Source organism: Rhinoderma darwinii, chromosome 7, assembly GCF_050947455.1.
Source record: "Rhinoderma darwinii isolate aRhiDar2 chromosome 7, aRhiDar2.hap1, whole genome shotgun sequence".
In the NCBI taxonomy this organism is placed as follows: Eukaryota; Metazoa; Chordata; class Amphibia; order Anura; family Rhinodermatidae; genus Rhinoderma; species Rhinoderma darwinii.
In genome coordinates, this window is record NC_134693.1 from 122,319,647 (window position 1) to 122,339,475 (window position 19,829).

At 42.6% G+C, this 19,829-nt stretch overlaps 1 protein-coding gene across 1 annotated transcript in view; it reads right to left on the reverse strand.

Moving 5' to 3' along the window:
- Positions 1 to 19,829, reverse strand: part of DENND6A (DENN domain containing 6A) — a 35,298-nt gene that overhangs the window by 8,781 nt on the left and 6,688 nt on the right. The window contains exons 3-15 of the mRNA XM_075833930.1: positions 19,413 to 19,455; positions 17,330 to 17,442; positions 13,609 to 13,689; positions 12,271 to 12,376; positions 9,378 to 9,457; positions 8,386 to 8,448; positions 7,464 to 7,519; positions 6,960 to 7,082; positions 4,930 to 5,025; positions 4,179 to 4,273; positions 2,933 to 2,998; positions 2,783 to 2,847; positions 1,312 to 1,401 (exon numbers count right to left, since the gene is read on the reverse strand). Coding sequence (XP_075690045.1) covers positions 1,312 to 1,401; positions 2,783 to 2,847; positions 2,933 to 2,998; positions 4,179 to 4,273; positions 4,930 to 5,025; positions 6,960 to 7,082; positions 7,464 to 7,519; positions 8,386 to 8,448; positions 9,378 to 9,457; positions 12,271 to 12,376; positions 13,609 to 13,689; positions 17,330 to 17,442; positions 19,413 to 19,455 — 1,077 coding nt within the window. The remainder of the gene's footprint in view (positions 1 to 1,311; positions 1,402 to 2,782; positions 2,848 to 2,932; positions 2,999 to 4,178; positions 4,274 to 4,929; positions 5,026 to 6,959; positions 7,083 to 7,463; positions 7,520 to 8,385; positions 8,449 to 9,377; positions 9,458 to 12,270; positions 12,377 to 13,608; positions 13,690 to 17,329; positions 17,443 to 19,412; positions 19,456 to 19,829) is intronic.

The following is a 19,829-nucleotide window of genomic DNA, read 5'->3' on the forward strand; positions in this document are numbered from 1 at the left end:
CAGTGTTTTTCAATTCCCCTACAGGTCATGTTTTGAGGATGTCATTAGTATTGTACAGGTGATGTATTGCCAGTTCATCAGAATTTGCCGCAGGTGTCCTCTCTATGGGATATCCGCATGTCATGACTTGTTGGGAAATGCTCAAGGACTTAAAAACACTACTCTAGTGGGAACGTTGTGTTCTTTATTACAAGATAAATACTGCACCTTAGTTTGCGGTGAACATTCAAAAAGATGCAATTAAGTAAGCAAAAAGAGAAGCATAAAATGGAAAGTACAGAAGGAAACTACGACTGGAACAGGAGTAAAAAAAAAAAAAATACAAGAAAAGATCCGCTCTCTAATCCCAGTTCCAGGCTCTATAAAAGGGTCGGACATGGTCTTAAAGGGGTAGTCTGGGCAAGGGGCGGTTTTTCATACTGATGACCTATTCACAGGAATGGTCATCAGTATATGAACGATAGGGGTCTGACACCCGGGCCCCGCACCGATCAGATGTTCCGACTGTCTCTGGCACCAGGAGTTATGAAGTAGTTGGTGCCGAAAGCAGAAGGCTCCGACCACTGTATAGCAGCCATGCTGCAGTACTGCAGCTCTACTCCTATTCAAGTGAATAGGAGCAGAGTTGCAGTACTGGAGCACGGCCGCTATGCAATGTACAGAACCAACTGCTTCCGGCAACGAATACTGCATAACTCCTGGAGCCAGGGGCAGGCGGAACCTCTGATCGGTGCGGGGTCCGGGTGTCAGACCCCTATCGTTCATATACTGATGACCTATTCTGTGTATGAAAAACCACCCCATGCCCAGACAACCCCTTTAAGGCCCTTTTACACAGACCAATGTTTGGGCAAACGTGTGTTCATGTGTAAACAGGTCAACGAACAAGCAAACATTGGTTCATCAGCATGATCTGCTCGTTTATGCAGCCAAAAAATATGCGCGGATGGAAATTTATGGGGACCAATGATCGTAGCAATGATTGTACATCCCCATACATTACCGATCATAGCTCCTTGTGAAAGGAGCAAACGGGCGCTGATCGCCAAGCGGTCTCATTTTCACAGCCCATGTCGGGCCATGTAAAAGAACCTTTACAGAGTAGTCACCTATAGGGGTCACTAGAGACCGCATTCTTCCTCCTGGAGGAGAGCTATTTTGAATATTTTTATCCCAGGGAGCATTGCCTTTAAGAACCCCTACAAGCTGGGTCTCCACAAGCAGAATCAGTACCTTCCAAGAACTAAGAGAAAGAGAGAGCATGAAGAAGAAGGAGAGGGGACAAAGTAGTCAGGAATGTCCGCTACATACCAGAGGAATGATGAAGCTCTGAGTCAGCTCTAGGAAATGACGTCTGAGAATTGCGTTCTGTGCTTCTGATGGTCGTTTCTGCTGGATTCCCTAAAACAAAGAATCAAAAGAGGAACATCAGAATGCATGAAATGTAATATACATAATGTAATATATAAAGATGTTTATGTGGCTAAAAACATTCCTAGTATCTGATTACTTAACTGGAACCTTATGATAAAGCAGAAGACTAAATACAATTAGATACTAAAATTCCAGTACATAAGGATAGTACTAGAGGTCGTCTTCGGCCACGGTTGAGCTCGGCAGGAACGCTCTGACGGTGTATAGTAATGACAATCTTCGGTAGAGAGGTTTGTTGATTCTGGTGCCATCTCTTTCATACATTTAAAAGATCCTCACAGCAAATACAGTAAAGTAGTTTCCTAGTGGCCAATGCCAGTTGTGCTGCTTTGCCCTTTTGATACAATTGAGAAATGTACATAACAAAAGCATCAGGAAAAGTGGATAAAGGGCTTAGGAGACACCTCAGACTAGTATCCAGCCTACCTTAAAATTTATCAACAGGGCGACCGCCCTGTTGGACAATGTGGCGCACCGCACACAAGGGTAAAGATACAAGCACACCGTTATCAGTGTGCCAATATTAAAAGGTTATTCCCATCTGATAAAGTGATGGCATGTCGCTAGGATATGCCATCACTTTATGATCGGTGGGGGTCCGACCTCTGAGGCCCCCACTGATACGGAGACTGAAGGGGCCACAGGACTGATTTAGCGCTCGTCCCTTCACTGTTTTTCCCTGTACAACGCCACTCCTGTCCACCCAGCTTTGCATGGAACCGCAGCCGGCCCCATTCAAGTGAACGCGGTTCCCTGCAAAGTTGGGTTGACGGGATTGATGCGGTGCAGGGAAGGGGACGCATCACTAAATCAGCACTGTTGCCCCTTTGTTCTCAGGATCAGTGGGGGTACCAGAGATCGGACCCTGACGGATTATAAAGTGATGACATCCCAGCTGTCTGTGTGGCTTTTTTTTTTGCAGTGTCCCTCCATCTGCTATGCCATAAGTAGAACACAGGCGGTTTCCATTGCACTTGATTTTTCTTGTATTTGGGGTATAAGGATAAGCTGCAAATGCAATTCCCGACAGTCAATCTGTCGCATGTGCGGTGTCTGCACCATCGTTTGCAAAGAGATCTACATGATGCTCCTGGCTGCAGACTGTATTCTCTGCCCTGAAAAAACATGTACCACGCCTGGCAGAGCCTTACAGTCAGTGATCACTGGGGTCAGTCTCCCATACAGGACGCGACAGCGCCCTTCTGCTTGAGTAAACAACCAGTCACTTTTTTGTTAGGGCCGGACATAAAAGAAAGTGAGATGTTTCTAGTTAGAGACCTTCTCCTGTACGTACAAGTAGGTCTTCTTGATCGCCCGTGCAGTAAATATTTCAGATTTACCGAATTACCTTCTGCAACTGTTTGATTATTTCCTCGTCTTTGTTCAGATATAACTTATATGAGCTGTACACCCCTGCAGAGAAAACAAAAAGAAAATATCACATAATAGACTCCTATAAAAGGCTAAGCATATGGCGATAATAGAAAGGTACACTCACCGGGCTTTGAATCCAAGGTTTTTAGTGTTTTCAGTTTCTTTACTTTGACCTGTTTGGGAACATCTCCTGCAACGTATGCAACACGGTACCTTTACAACACTAAAAGGTGGTACAATACCATTCAAAACACACTTTGCCAATACGTTGGAAGTGTGTTTGTCTTTCATGTACTTTCTATAGTTCTCTGGAGGAAATCACAATGTACTATATCCACCATAACTAGTGTAAGTAAAACAACTCCACTTGTAATTGAAAATCATAAAAAAGGATGATGGGAAGCACAAGACTGAAATATAAATAATACTCTGCAGGGCAAGTCCTAACAGCCGCAGCGCAAGTGCTAAAAGGTAACGGTTAAAGACATTTTATGCTCTCGGCATCGGCTGTCAACTAACTGAAGGTCAGATACATTTTTACATAAATAATTTTAAAGGGTAACTAAACTTTTGACATGTCATAGTGACATGCCAGAAGTTTTGATCGGTGGGGGCCCGAGCACTGGGACCCCCACCGATCGCGTGAGTGTTGTGCGGCTTAGTTTCTGATTGGCTTTCTTCGGAGGAGAGTACAGGCTCAATAGAAAGTCTATGAGTCCGTAAACCGCTCGTTTAGCTTTCCGAGGAAAGCTAATCATAAACTAAATGGCACAGCGCTCACCTGAGCGCTTTCTTTTTAGAGATCGGTGAAGGTCTTAGTGCTCAGACCCCCACCAATCAAAACTTCTGACATGTCAATAGTTTTTTTCAAACATTTAGTAAGGGTTGATTCGTATGACCTGGACCAATGCCCCATCCTACAGTATCTAGGGCAATGCTGAAAAACAGTATCAAATCTGTGCATGGGCTGTGTCTTGTATTGCAGCTCAGTTAATGTGAATGGGGTTCAGCTGTAATACCACACGAAAACAACAGACAGATGTGGCGCTGATTCTGAGAGAAAGCAGCCATGTTTTTCTATGCCCTAATATGTCTTGTGTGGAGGCCTACAGAAGGAAAGCAGCTGTAAAATTTAAGGCATGGGCCAACAGGGGGCAGTAATGCCATGAATCTCTACCTTTAGATCAATTATAATGCACTATCGTACTATTGCTGCTCTTCTGTGTCACTCAAGTCACTCCTAGCTGCTTTGGTAGTGATGAAATAAACTTTTTTGTTTTGTAAGTGGTTCATTTAAAAAAAAAAAAAAAAAAGTAAGCAACCTTTCATGAAGCAGAATACAGTATTTTTACATGGAGAGAAGATTTTACCTGCCAGTTTTACATCTCCAATGCGAATGATGTGTGGCCAGTGCTGCAGAGTTTTAGCAAAGAATGGATTGGTAACACCGAAGATAACAGAAGGTCTAAGGAGAGAAACACAAGAAAAACAAACAGTGACAATATAATATTAGATCAACAACATAAAGGGCAAAAAAAAAACAAACAACCCACATTAACATAGCAATTTTAGTAAAATATGCTCATACAATGGAGCTTTTGTCAATTACAGCCTGTCAAAACACTGTCCGCGCACTGAAGACTTGGATAGCGCTGTCCATTGATAAGAATATAAACGCTTTGCACACATTGATATCAGTATAAAGTGACATATGGACATGCACGCATTAAAAACGGCCACATATAGATCTCAGCCTGGGGACGGAATTGAACAGTCTGTAAAATACAAAGTGAGATTTTAGTGCGCAGTAAGGCTCTGTGCACACTAGCGTCATGGCTTAGGTTTCTAACGGATACCGGCAAATCCTAATGACTCCATTGACTTTAATGGTGTCCACTGGGTTTCTGGCATTTTCAGCAACAAGAATAGCGCTGCAAACTGCACTATTATTGCTGTAAAAAATAGCAGAAAGGCCAGGATAAACCATGACGTAACCCTTCAAATCAAATGTAAATGGAGCCTTACAAGAGCAGCACTGATTGTAGAGTCCCCCCTAAAAATTATTATGGCAGCAGTTTATAAGCCCTTCACCCGGTCATGAATTGGTTTAACAATACATACGGCGCCTGCGTGCGGGTTGTATACTCTTTGAACTCTGCATCATGGATAGTGAAGTATGGTCTGAAATCGCTGCAGTATCTCAGTGGAGCAATGCACCTAAATACACAAAAAAGGTAAAAAAAAGTAAACGCCGTTTTAGTCACGGCATGACACGTTACCTACTGTTTCGGCTATGTACCCTCGACAGATGTGCTGAATTACAGGGTGCAATGTGAACAAATATGCTATAAACAGAGCAACTGTTAAACTTCTACAGGATGACAAAAACATGGCGGCTTTTTTTTTTTTTCAAACAAAAAACAGCACCACACCGGTCCATGGGTTGTATCTGGTATTGCCGCTTAACTCTATTGAAGTTAATGGGGTAGAGATGCAATACAACACACAACCTGTGAACAGGTGTGGTGCTGTTTTTTGTATAAAGCAGTCATGTCTTTCTAATACCGTACAACCATTTTAAGCATGTTATTCATTTAAGGGATTGTCCGGTTTAGAAAACCCACTTATAAATACACAATTAGAACAATCTTAGTTAATAGAGGACCATTCACTGAACACCATAAATAAACGATAAATTCATTGTGCAGGTAGTTACAGTTATAATGTTAACAGATACGTGCACCTTATTTATGGTCATTGTGACGGATGACTCACAAACTCTCAAAAACGTTTTTTTTTGCGCATTTTTATTTTACACTTTATGGTATAGAAGAATATGCCAAATCATTAGCTTTGACTTTTGGATAATACATCCACTAACATACAACATGATCGGGAAGGCAGATGGGTCTCTCTGGGATCCAGGGCGTTCTAATTATGGAGGACACTCCAGATGATGTCAGCAGGGTTTCCAGAGTTATGTTAATAGGGGGCGCTATACTGACACAGTATTGACCTTGGTGTATTACAGATACAACAGCACCATCAGCTTGTGTGAATCTCGAGGTGTATGTATATATATGTTCTATAGACACGTACACACTGCTCCGAACTATTATGTGTGATATTTGACGAAAGTCACATTGATGGATATTCCTATTTATTTTTGTGGGGACAATACACGGTTTTAGTTCACAGCTGGAAAATTACCAGTATATGAATTGCTCAAATAATAGTTTTTTTCCCCAATTCTGACATTTTTTCCGTCTCTTTGTTCTGCAGCTCAATAATATATTCCACAAATGCGATTTTCTTCAGGATAGTTACAAAGAAAATCAGTAGGTGGCCGCGCTTTCTTAGGCATACGGCTATTATTATGTGAGCAGAATAATTAAAGATATTATTATTCTATCCTTACAGCAGAGTATTCAGATGTAAAAGATTGGAACTTGGCAGAACACTTGAAGAATAAGTTCAGCTCTAATGATCCAACAGCGATCTATTGAGGAAATGAATAAGAAGCTATTTCATATATACAGTTTATACTTTTATTATTGGAATAGCTCCGATTACAAGCAGGCGTGTTCAGCGAATATGCCAACATTGCTGGGGAAATTTAAATTCACTGCAAATTTATCAACAGAATGCAGGCTGCAATTTACGTTGATCTATAATCTGTAACGGCATTGTGCATGCCCATCTGCTGGCTCATTCAAAGTTCTCACTGCAGTCGTGTAGTGAGGAGGAACAGGGGGGTTCGGGACACTCAATCTAGTGATCAGTGGGGCCCACAGTGATGTGGCCCCCACTGATAACTGATGATTCTGGCTTTCCAAATGGAGGTTACCAGTTTATGGGAATAAGCAACAATAAGAGGAAAAAAAAAAAAAAAAAAAGGATAAAGAAGGTTCTGCACTCCAGCGGTTCTACTTTTGGGGGACAAATCCAGATTTTTACTCAAAATCTTTTTTTTTACCCTTCTATGTATTAATTGGCCTAAAACATCTATCATCCATCCGCCTTATTATTTTAGGATTAGCACGTTGCTTAGGCTTACCGTAAGACATACAGACCTCTCACACTAAGGAACAGAATCACACGCCTACATATACAGCAACCTACGGCTCACAGGAACCCAAGCGGATACTAACCCAACAAGCGCCAGCACGGTCTCCGAGGACTGCGATGGAGATGGAGCCATGACAACGAGGGGTTCTCCCAATAACACAAGTTCCCAAAGTAGCTGGATGTGGAAGAAAACCGGTGAGAAGCACCTGCAAAATGCAAACCTCTGTATTACAACCTGTAGATTGTAGATCCATCCATTTTAAAATGATTGTCCGAGAAAGGAGCCGAGCGGCAATACCAGGCACAGCCAGTAGACAAGAGTGGCGTGGTTTCTGGAAAAAAACCAGACCCCTTTTTCTAATTTCGGGCAACCCCTAAAGCTAGTGCTACTTTAATGTATTACAATGTCCACGAGCTGTTGCACATAGTTGCAACCACTTTACAAGTCAATTGTGGCAAAGACATACTAAGAAACAGTGCGTCACTCATGGACTAATCTATTTTTTTGGCTTGGGAGTATACAGTTTTGACAAAACCCAAGACAACCAGTGTTGGCGTGTAATCTGTATTAAAAAAATTACGGTTACCTGAACAGATCAACTTCATGGATGGTCGGTAATGACACGGAGATCTGTGCATCGCTCTGAAGGAGATCAGAAAAAGCGTCATATGTAACCACAATGAAATCAGTATTATATTTGACACAATGCTTTAGAGCAGGGCTGCACAACCTGTGGTCTGGGGGCCACATTCAGCCTGTGATTCTGTTCTGTGTGGCCCCCCAACCACCAGTACACAGATATGCTTGTCTGTGTTCTGATCACATTAGGGCAGCACGATGTCTCCCTATGCACAGTAATAGAGAGACGTCTGTCAATCAGCAGAGAGCGGGCAGAGCTAGCATGTATAGGTCGGACTCCATCTCTGGCTGTGCTACCCGGGCTCTGAAAGTGCTCAGTGAGGACCATAAAAAGAAAAAGACCATATTCATGGTCCCTAGCCCTCTCGTAGCGAATAATACCTGCTTAGAGTCCAGCCGGCCTCCTGGGATAATGTTTCACCCCATGTGATCGCATGGTCGCAGCATCACATTGGACGAGACATCATCCCAGGAGGCCGGCTGCAAAGAGATCAGCCGGGTATGTAGAGAGACTTCACTACAGGAGCGTTTAGGGAGTATGGTAGCATGTTTTTTTATTTTATTCCCTTTGCTCTCTGCAGCGGCGAATTCGCCCGCACGTCTGCACCAAATCAAACAGAATTTGGTGCGCACCGGAATTCCCTGCGGAGTCTGCAAATTAGGGACCTAACAGTGCATCAGTTTTACAGAGCATTCCCATCTGAGACATTTATGGCATATTGTGGCCCTAGGAAGCAGTGAATTCTGACTGTGGCCCTAGATTTAGAGCAGTAGAATTTCCATGCTGTCCGGGCATGCTGGAGTTTGTAGTTCTGCAACAGATGGAGTGCCACAGGTTAGAGACCTATAGAAAAAATTATTCACATTACCGGTTGTGTCAGCTCCACCATTTGGGTTGTCCCTGGTTTGTCATGACGGTTTGGAATCCGCACCTTGGGGAAAGATCAAGAGAGACTTTTTTTCTAGTGATATTTAGTGGTTTTGTTTGTTTTTTGCTAGACACAGGTAGATGCAATTTTTGTTGCAAAAAAAGTCACAAAACTTTATTCGTCCATAGTGAAACACGAAAGCTGCACGTACACGCCGTTTTCATGATAAAATATCGTTTTCTATGGAAAAAAGGCCATACTAGTTGAGATTTCCACAGGACATTCCATACAAAAAGTTGCACCACACAAGTCGCTACGTAACCCTAGTCTTAGACATGTCTGCTGTGCAAAATGTGAAATGGCAGCTCGGCATAATAGAAGAAACCATGAACAGTAAAGCTACAATTAAAAATAGGACTTATTGTTTTAGGACGTCACGTCAATGTGGACACTTGATAAAATCATACCCCCTGGCTCATAGCATCCACCCATGCAGACGTGAGAGGCCAGTGATCACGTCATTACCTAAATAAATTGAATGGAGCGATGTCCCGTGTCCCCAGTTTGAATGGAGCGGCTGTCATGTGTAAGCACAATCGTTCCATTCGATATCTACGGGACCGACGGAGATAGCCGAGAACAGCACTCCGCTATCTCAGAGACGCCCCATAGACGTTGAATGGTGCGGTTGTGCGCGCACGTGACAGCTGCTCCATTGAAACGGGGGACAGGGTACGATCGTTTTCATGATCAATGGGATTCGCAGCAGCCTGTGGATAGGTGATAAAGGTTTTTCATGGGCCAGCCGCTTTAAAAACACATGTAATGCCCCCTAGGAGCCCTTTAATTTTATTAACATATCTAGAAATGTCTGGTTTAGAAATGTAAATAGGATTTACATGTAATACAAATGCTGAACATAAAAGAAGGATTACACATATAAATGACCACTAAGAAGAAAGGGGGGGGGGGGGGGGGGTAAAAAACGTTACCTTAATTACAAGCCCCATAATTGGTAAATGCAGGGTCTTCCCTGGTACAGGCGGGGGCCATCGGTCCAGGTCGCTGCAAGCTACAGGGAACAGACAATACAGGTGTAAATGCAAATGTTGTACGAATAAATGATTTATTACGGTTGTTAAGTAAGTTACACCGGCCTATACCAAATCTACATACATGCAAAGCTCCTGCACCTACAGAAGTCCTGATCGGATTCCTGCATAACTAGTAATTGGGTGGAAAGTCTCTTTACCTAATTTAAGCCAGTGCATTAACCGGCATAATGAAAAAAATACACATAGATTGTGTGGTTTAAAATGTATTTATTGCAATGCTTTAAATCGATAAAAAATAATAGATGGGCATCTTTGATTCAGCAAGACATAAATGGATCTGATCACTTATTTATATGCCAAGTAAATCAGTCGTTCCGTATAGCACGTGAGGTCAGGTACAAAAACGTCTACTGAAGCTTGACTGGTAATCAATACGTGTTAATTGTGAAGAGCGCAGGTCGCTGTAATGCAAAGAAAGAGGATATTCTTAAAGTGGTATTCCCATCTGCAACATTTATGGCAAATCCACAGGATATGTCATAAATATATGATAGATGCGGGTCCCACCTCTGGGACCTCCACCTATCTCTAGAACGGGGCCCCCTGAACCCCTGTCCTACCCTTTGCCACCATCGCTGGGCTCTGGACCCTGAGTTATGAGGTGGGCGGCCTTTCCAGAAACATCCGAGCATGTTTTGCTACGTTGTTTCCGGAAACGTATAAGTGAATAGAAGTTACGTAAACCGCCCAGCGTGCTACGCGGTGCCTTTAAAGAGGCTCGGTCCCCAGATTTTGCAACCCCTATCTCCTATTGCAGCAGATCGGCGCTGCAATGTAGATAAGATTAAGGTTTGTTTTTTTTTTAAACGAGCATTTTTGGCCAAGTTATGACCATTTTTATATTTATGCAAATGAGGCTTTCTAAAGTACAACTGGGCGTGTTTAAATTTATGTACAAGTGGGTGTGTATTGTGGGTGTACATCTGGGCGTGTATTATGTGTGTACATCTGGGCGTGTATTGTGTATGTACATCTGGGCGTTTTTACTTCTTTTACTAGCTGGGCGTTCTGACTAGAAGTGTATGATGCTGACGAATCAGTGACCAATCAGCATCATCCACTTCTCTTCGTTACCACCCAGCTTCTGGCAGTGCAGACAGCGTGTTCTCGAGAGATCACGCTGTGACGTCACTCACTTCCTGCCCCAGGTCCTGCATCGTGTCGGACGAGCGAGGACACATCGGCACTTGCAGGTAAGTCGATGTAGCTACTTACCTGCAAACACCGATGCTGCTGCTGAATCAACTGTAGCCTCTGGTGCCGATGTGGCCGACACGATGACCTGGGGCAGGAAGTGACGTCACAGCGTGATCTCTCGAGAACACGCTGTCTGCACTGCCAGAAGCTGGGTGGTAACGAAGAGAAGTGGATGATGCTGATTCGTCAGCATCATACACTCCCATTCACAACGCCCAGCTAGTAAAAGAAGTAAAAACGCCCAGATGTACACACATAATACACGCCCACTTGTACATAAATTTAAACACGCCCAGTTGTACTTTAGAAAGCCTCATTTGCATAAATATAAAAATGGTCATAACTTGGCCAAAAATGCTCGTTTTTAAAAAAAGATAAAACGTTACTGTAATCTACATTGCAGCGCCTATCTGCTGCAATAGGAGATCGGGGTTGCAAAATCTGGTGACAGAGCCTCTTTAACTCCTATTCACTCCAATGAGAGTTTCATAAATAGCGCAGCAAAACGCACTTTACTGTTTCCGGAAAAGCTGACCACTCAGAGGCCACCGACAAAAAGTTATGACGGGGGTCAGAGGGCCCTGTTCTGGAGATAGGTGTGGTATCTTGTGGATATGCCATCAATGTCCAAGACGGGAAAATCCCTTAAAAAGGTTATTCCCATCCAGGACAGATTTTTTTTTATCCACTGGAAGCAAACAATAAAAATACCTATTAAGCAAGCAAAGATCTTGAAAACCATAAAGAATAAAGTATTTTGGAAAATTGGATAACTTTTCAATATACAATGAAAAAGCTTTATTTGCGGAAACTGGACAACCCCTTTAAAAAGTGTCTGTCACCAGAAATTTACCTATAAAACTAGTAACAGTGTAGCCTCACCTGAATAGAGTGCCTCCTTTGAAAATCACTTCATTTAATATATGCAAATGAGCTTTTTGGAGCAACGAGGGCATCACCATTACTCCAAAACACTCTGGCTTCCATCCCCAGTCCGTCCTCCTTTATTGGTTTGACAGGGGCCAGACAGTGTAAAAGCCGAGTTCACGCCTAACCCAGTGTTCTCCTGAACGTGCGCGCGCCTCTGCTTCATAACCAAAGCTCGCACAGTACATCCTTCACGTTTCACCGGTCTAATTGGCTGTACTTCCAATGCGCAGATGATGCCAAATTACACACCAGAATTGACAGACCTCGGCATCGCAGAGCAGAAGAGGGTGTAGGGCGCATGCGCAGTACAGCTGATTAAACCGGCCTGAACTCGGCTTTTACACTTCAATTAATGAAAGAAGGGAGGAGGGGGTTTGGACTGGGCATAGACGCCAGATTGTTTTGAAGCCACAGTGACGCCCTCGTTGCGCCAAAAACCTCATTTGCATATATTAAATATGAATAAAGTGATTTTTGCAAACGGAGGCACACGTGAAAAAAAAAGTTAACTTCAGGTGAGGCTGCACTAGGTTACTAGGTTGCCAGTTTGATAGGTAAATTTCTGGTGACAGGCGGCTTTTAAGATACGTTCTTAATGACATGACCAATATGGATTGATAAAGATCAGACAGTAAAAGGTTACCTGCTTCTAAGCAAGGATCCATTCTCTCAAAGTACTCAGGGGCAATCTGCTTCACCACCGTGTGAAAGAAATTGATGTACGGCAGTTTACTTATCAAAACTAGGGACTGGAGATTTAAAAACAATGGTCAGAGTTTTTAACAATTCTCATACGTATATAACTAAACGTCAAATTCTACCCAAACTTTTAATACATTTCTATTGCCCAAGTATCATATAGGATTAAATGACCAAAGTTACTACAGATTTAAGCTTGATGTACATAAATAAGAACGTGCTGCACATATTTAAAGGGGTTCTCCGCACTGGACAATCCCTACTTGTTAGAAGAGTTCCGCTTCTTCGACCACCCCAGCGATCAATTGTAATCTGTGGGGAGTAACAGTTTAATTTCCCTGCAGCGCCACCACAAGAGAAATTAAGCATTACACAATTCCAAACAATGGGCTGTCTGTGTAATGTAGGACAAGTCCTCCAGAGCGAAAGTCGCTCTTTATAACTGCTCTCCACGAACAGAGAACACCCCCTCTATTAACTCAGAATTTCCTAGTAGGATATTAAAAAAAAAAAAAAAAAAAAAAAAAAAGGGGGTTTCTAAACTGGACAAGCCCTGTAAGAGATCTAAACTCAAACACTAGTTCACTTGGCTGCTTCCCCATAAATGTTCAAAGGTAAACCTACCTGAATGCCCTATAATACAATTACATCCTATACAGGTACATCCCTCTAGTTATGTACAATGTAGAGATGCACTTATACTGGTATACTATACAGGTAGCATAACATTGGCCATGTGGGCAAAAGTGGCCAAGGCAAGTTACTCCGGAGGGTTAACTACATGGGTGTAATTTATGAAGACTAAAAGAAGAACGAGTCACGTTGTGATTGTTATTATACATGGTTCCCATTTTTTCCACCACTGCCAATGGGAACGATGATGGGACGAATTGTTCCAGTTACTTCTTGATTTCATAGAAGTGTATACAAATCCCATAAACATACAATTACTACTTAAAAAGCCCTCGTATATAACCACAACCTTTTATATCAACCATCAATAAAGCAGAATAAGGAGGAGGATCAACGCACACGTATATGGAATATTACATCTGTATCTGAACACTCAAAATGTGGCGCGATATCCCGTCAAGCGATGTTTCTAGTGCGATGAGGGGGATTACAATAGACACGTAAGGTGATGAATAGACTTGATAAACGCATATAACTGAGCAATTATTCTTTTATGCCAAGAAACCAGTCATCGAAAACTTGCGAGAAGAAATGGACCCGAGCCACCATTTATAAGAGAACCCGGCAAAGCTGCCATGTAAATAATTACCTTTTGAAAATAGCCTCTTTTTAACGTCTTGTCTCGGACTTGTCGGAAATAGACGTAACCATAGAAACAGGAGGAGTCTTTCTGTTGAAAACACAAAAGCGATACACAAGATTAGAGATAAAAATATCAATACATTTCTCTTACATACAGAATGGTAGTTAATTGGCCCATTTCGGCTATATTCACCATCGCCTTATCTTTCTAATATCTGCACCTCTGTGTACTTCTTAAAGGGTTTTTCACAAAAACAACACTTATAAACTATCCACAGGAGAGGGAATAAATGTAAGATCACTAGAACAATGTTCCCAGGTCCCCCCCCCCCCCCATTTTTATATAGAGCGCTGGTCCTCTCCAAGGCTATAGGAGCGACGAGGACAGCAGAGCACATCAAAGAATGACTACAGATAGACATAGGTCTCGCCGACACCGGATACCCTAAACGGTGAACCCTACTCTTTGCGTCTTTATGAGAAAAAGGTAGAATAGAGTTCATTGCAAGATTTATTTTTTTTAAAAGAAAGTGCAATTCCAAGCCCTTGTATGATGTTTTGAAGCTCGTTACTTTTCCCTTACATGACCGGATTCACTCAAAATCTAATTAGGCCATAAAATCAGGCCATGTATGGCGAAGTACAAAACGTAACCACCCAGTTGACAGCCAAAAGTGTCTATTTGAACTGGTTTTTTTTGGTAGAAAAACCCATAGTCAAATACCCTTTTAGGACCATCTAAGTTAATAGAGTGGAGTCCCTCATTCAAGGCCTCCAAGAACTAGCAATAGTGGAGAGCGCCTACGCTCTCTGGAGGACCCAGATTGTCCATACATTACACCAACAACACATTGATGTCAATGAGAACTGTGTTATGCTTCATTTCTCCTGCGGTGGCGCTGAAAATTTAACACTTGCTGTCAAGTTCCCCTGCAGATTACAGCTGACAGCTGGGTTCCCAGCAGCAGGACACCCCGGGATCCGGTTATTTTTTGGGAATGTTTCGAACAAAAACGGACTGTGCAAAGCAGACAACGCCTTTACCTTGGTGTCATGGCTGGCGCTGCCTTCCACTTCCTAGATCACGCCTCTATTTGGTGGGCGGAACTCATCCTAATAGACAGTTCAGACCAGAGATGATGAAGTAAACGCGCCGCTGGCCTGAACGTGTACGCTCCCGATTCTGCTATATGCAATCCCCATAGCAGCATCGGCAGTGTCTAAGGCTAGACAGCTACATGTGGGATGCCGCTATATTCAATACCTCCAAGGCTGCTACTGCGCACGCCCAGGAGCTATCCATAAACCTCTAAGGAGAGGCAGAAAGATGACCATGATGGGAATGAACGTGCATGCTCAAGAGGTGCATTTCCGAGATCCCAGCCATCTTGTACAGTTAGGTCCAGAATTATTTGGACAGTGACACAATCTTCATGATTTGGGCTCTGCTGCCACCACATTGGATTTGAAATGAAACAACTGAGATACAATTGAAGTGTAGACTTTCAGGTTTAACTCAAGTGGTTTAACGAAAATATCCCATGAAACGTTTAGGAATTGCAACCATTTTTCTACACGGCCTCCTCATTTCAGGGGCTCAAATGTAATTGGACAAATTAACATTACCATAAATAAAACATTTTGTTTTTTTAATACTTTGTAGAGAATCCTTTGCCAGCAATGACTGCCTGAAGTCTGGAACCCATGGACATCACCAAACGCCGGGTTTCCTCCTTTGTGATGCTTTGCCCGGCCTTTACTGCAGCGTCTTCAGTTGTTTCTTGTTTGTGGGTCTTTCTGCCCCAAGTTTTGTCTTAAGCAAGTGAAATGCAGCTCGATCGGGTTGAGATCTGGTGATTGACTTGGCCATTGCAGAATACTCCACTTCCCTGCCTAAAAAAAACAAAAAACTCCTGGGTTGCTTTCGCGGTATGTTTTGGGTTATTGTCCATCTGTCCTGAAAGTAAATCCCTGAACACTTCAGAATTCATCCGGCTGCTTCAGTCACATCATCAATAAACACTAGTGACCCAGTGCCTTTGGCAGCCATGTATGCCCATGCCATCACACTGCCTCCACCATGTTTTACAGAGGATGTGGTGTGCTTTGGATCATGAGCCGTTCCAAGCCTTCTCCATACATTCTTCCTCCCATCATTCTGGTACAGGTTGATCTTAGTTTCATGCTGTTCCAGGACTGGGCGGCTTCATTACATGTTGTTTGGCAAAGTCTAATCTGGCCTTTCTATTTTTGAGGCCGATTAATGGTTTGCACCTTGTGGTGAACCCTCTGTATTTGCGCTCATGAGGTCTTCTCTTTATGGTAGATTTAGATAGTGATACATCTACTTCCAGGAGAGTGTTCTTCACTTGGGTAGATGTTGTGAAGGGGTTTTTCTTCACCATGGAAAGGATTCTGCGATCATCCACCACTGATGTCTTCTGTGGACGTCCAGGCCTTTTGTCGTTCACGAGATCAAGAATGTACCAAACTGTTCATTTGGCCACTCCTAACATTTGTACTCTCTCTCTGATGGATTTCTTCATTTTTTTCAGCCTAACGATGGTCTGTTTCACTTGCATTGAGAGATCCTGTTGACCTCATGTTGTGGGTTCACAGCAACAGCTTCCAAACGCAAATGCCACACCTGGAATCAACTACAGACCTTTTACCTGCTTAATTGATGATGGATTAACGAGGGAATATCCCACGCAGCCCATTAAATAGCTTTTGAGATAATTGTCCAATTACCTTTGACCCATGAAAAAGAGGCAGCTACATATTAAAGAGCTGTAATTCCTAAACCCTTCCTCAAATTAGGATGTGAATACCCTCAAATTAAAGCTTAGAGTCTGCACTTTTAGTCCATATTGATTATATAACTGTATATTCAATATGTTTTGGTAAACAGCTAGAATGACAAAACTTGTGTCACTGGGCAAATAATTCTGTACATTAGAAGAATCGGCGAAGCCAACACAAGCGCGGCCACTGTGGCAAGACTGCAGTGGTGGCCGAAACCCTAGGAAGCGAGCAAAAACAGAGAGAGGGACACAGCAAGGTAAAGCTGGAATATCGAGAGAAAAGTACAATTTTAATAAATAAAGTTATTTAGTAAAAATCAGATAGTTTAGCTAGAATTTTAGACTAGATGATTGAGAAGGGAATACCACTTTAAGGTTCCTAGTCTTCATAAACATTGTCTAGTACATGTCAAGATGTCACAAGCCTACAGGTTCACTGAGGAGTCAAGGAGTAAGTCTACATGGAATTATTTTGACCCGGCCAGGCTCACTAGACACCTGTAAGTCCAACTAGGACCACTCTGATAGGACCAGCTAAGAGTTCAGCAAAGCTACACATTTCAATATCTAATTTTCGCTAAAAATGATTAAAACACAACAATTAAAAGCCAATTCTCCCTTCACTGCCGGGACACTCGACCTAAAGCTGAATGCTCGTTCATGTGGCCTCATATCCGCTGGGGAAGCACCAGTTTATTCACCTTTACATCAACAGACGTTGGACAATCTATAAAGGGTAACCACAAAAATGGACAAAATGTTATGGACTTTAGAAGCTGGGGTTAGACCACACCAAGAGCTAATTTGACTGGATTTATCAAACCCTGTGATAGGGGCAGTCAGATATTCTCTCTCTTCTTTTTTGGGGTGTCCAAGTATTTCTTATTTAGAACTAAATATCATTAACAATACAAATAGCTGAACCTTTAAATAAACAGGTGAATCTTTGTCCATTTGATCCAAGATACAATGCAGCGAAGACTTCCTTCCAGTTGATTGACGAAATCTGAAGCAAAATTGGGTGTCCCCCAGGCAGCCTTAAGAGGTAAGCAGAATGCAAATGTATTAGTTCACCCCAGTCAGACGCTGGGATCTTATAAACCATTGTGACTACCAGGATCCGGCCGTGCACATCAAGCCGAAATAAAAATACAAAATCAATCTTTATTTGTAAGTGCTGTCTCCATCTTAAAGCCACAGAATCGTCCCCGTGACCTTCATGGCTTCTGTTCCCCACATCAGAGAGAATTATACAGACTGCTAGATCGTAGTAAGGAAATAGAGCGATTATCAAGTGATTCAAGGTATTTAAAGGGGACCAGACCCCTGCTGGGTATTGCCGCCAACGGTCTGTAAATTCAAGGACAGTCTGTAAAATTAGGAGACCTTTTCCCCGTGTCAATAAATAAAAATAGATTAGTCTATGATATTTTTGAAGCTGGGGGGGGGGGGGGTAATAGTCAGGTTATTGTGTTTAAAGGTCACAATAAGTGCTACTAACGAGTTCTAATTTGTAATTAATCGTTGAATACGTTACCTATAATCTTTACCATGTATTGCTGGTATTCCATTTTAGCCCCCCAAAAAATTGGTTGTAGGTGTCACACACACACACACACTAAGGCCCCATGCACAAGACAGCAAAAAACCTCAGTTTTTGCGGACCGCAATTGCGGTCCGCAAAAACGGAGCAATTCACTTTCATTGAACACTGACACCTTTCCGTAGCACTACGGAAGGGTGTCAGTGCCGTGGAAATGTTCCGGGAATTATGGAACATGTCCGTTCTTTTGCATTTTGCGGGCTGTGCTCCCATACTTTGTATGGGAGCACGGCCCGAAAATGCGGCTGTCAGTCAGGATCCGGCCGTGCCCGCAATCGCGGGCCGTGATTGCGGGCACGGTCGTGTGCATGGGGCCTAATATATATATATATATATATATATACACACACACACACATACACACACACACACACACACGTTTGCCATATACAAAGACAAGAGAAACAGTGAAGGGGGGGGGGGATGTTTTACAACGGATTCAAAGGAAAAGTAAAGTAGTTGTCCATGGCAACCTATCAGGTCTCTGCTTTCATTTTCCAAGGGCCTCTGAAAACCTGAGAGGTAGAATCTGATTGGTTGCTATGGGCAACTACTCCACTTTTCCTTTGCACCAGTTTTGATACATCCCTGATATTAAATATACGGCTCCGGCAGAGGACACTGATGGGTAAAATTCTCCAATACGCTGGCAAAATATGTCACTGGCGTTACCCACTGTTATCAGAGAGGCTTTACAAAATGAACGGTTGTGGTTTTGTCTCTGCATTGGTTTTTATATGGCACACACTTTAGAGCTCTGTTGACTTTACGACATCTCCTTGAAAAGTCCTATACATGCATTAAAATATACCCACATCTTTTTCCTAGTAGCAATGAATAGCACTGACAGATAAACAGTCATTGGATGCACAATAATACCGTAGAGATCAATAGCATTTTAGTTAGTGTCAGCACTGTGAACGGCTGCTGAAAAGACCATTTCTAATAAGGAAAATAGACAAAATACCAGCAATTCCTCCCCAAATATATATATATATATACACACACACACACAAAGAAATAGACGCAGCACTCCAGGAGTAGTTGCAAAACGAAAAACGAATTGTGGTTTATTTAACCCATGTACAAAAGATTGCAATGTTTCAGTCCTCTCGACAGGACCTTTCTCAGGAAAGACCTTTCTTTGAGAAAGGTCCTGTTGAGAGGACTGAAACGTACTTTAACGGACAACCAAGTGGCACCCGATAGTTTTCATGGACCCATTCACTTTAGCGGCGAATCAAGTTCGTGAAAAGTGACCCGATTCTCCGATCCGTGGAAAGATAGAACATGTCCTTTCTTTCCACGGATCACTGACAGGACCCGGCCGGCACACATTGTCGTGTGCATGAGGCATTAGTGTTCCTTTAAGACAAGCAGAAGAATAAAAGAACAAGTACATACCAGAATTTGAATCAGGGAATGACAGGTAACAGATGCTGGTTTTCTGTCAAATGAAAGTAAAATACATTACATGGGATAAGAATATCTGAGCCGTAAAGATATATATTAATAAAAGATAGATATGAGATGATCGCTAGATATACGAGATGGATAGGTGGGATAGATAGAGCCATGTAAAGCAAAATCAGAACAAAAAAAAAAAAAAAGGGAAGAAAATGTACACACAGCATTTTAGGAAAATTTTTACACTGGTATTTTGAGTTTTAGCTTTAAATGGGGTTGTCTTGTCCATTTTCCCTAGTAGGGCATAAAGAGGTGGTCCCATGTTCATGAACCCCTTCTATTAGCCAGAACAGAGGCAACAGCACCACAATGTATTGAATGGGTGCCAGTGGCCACCCGCAGGCTTGCGTTCCC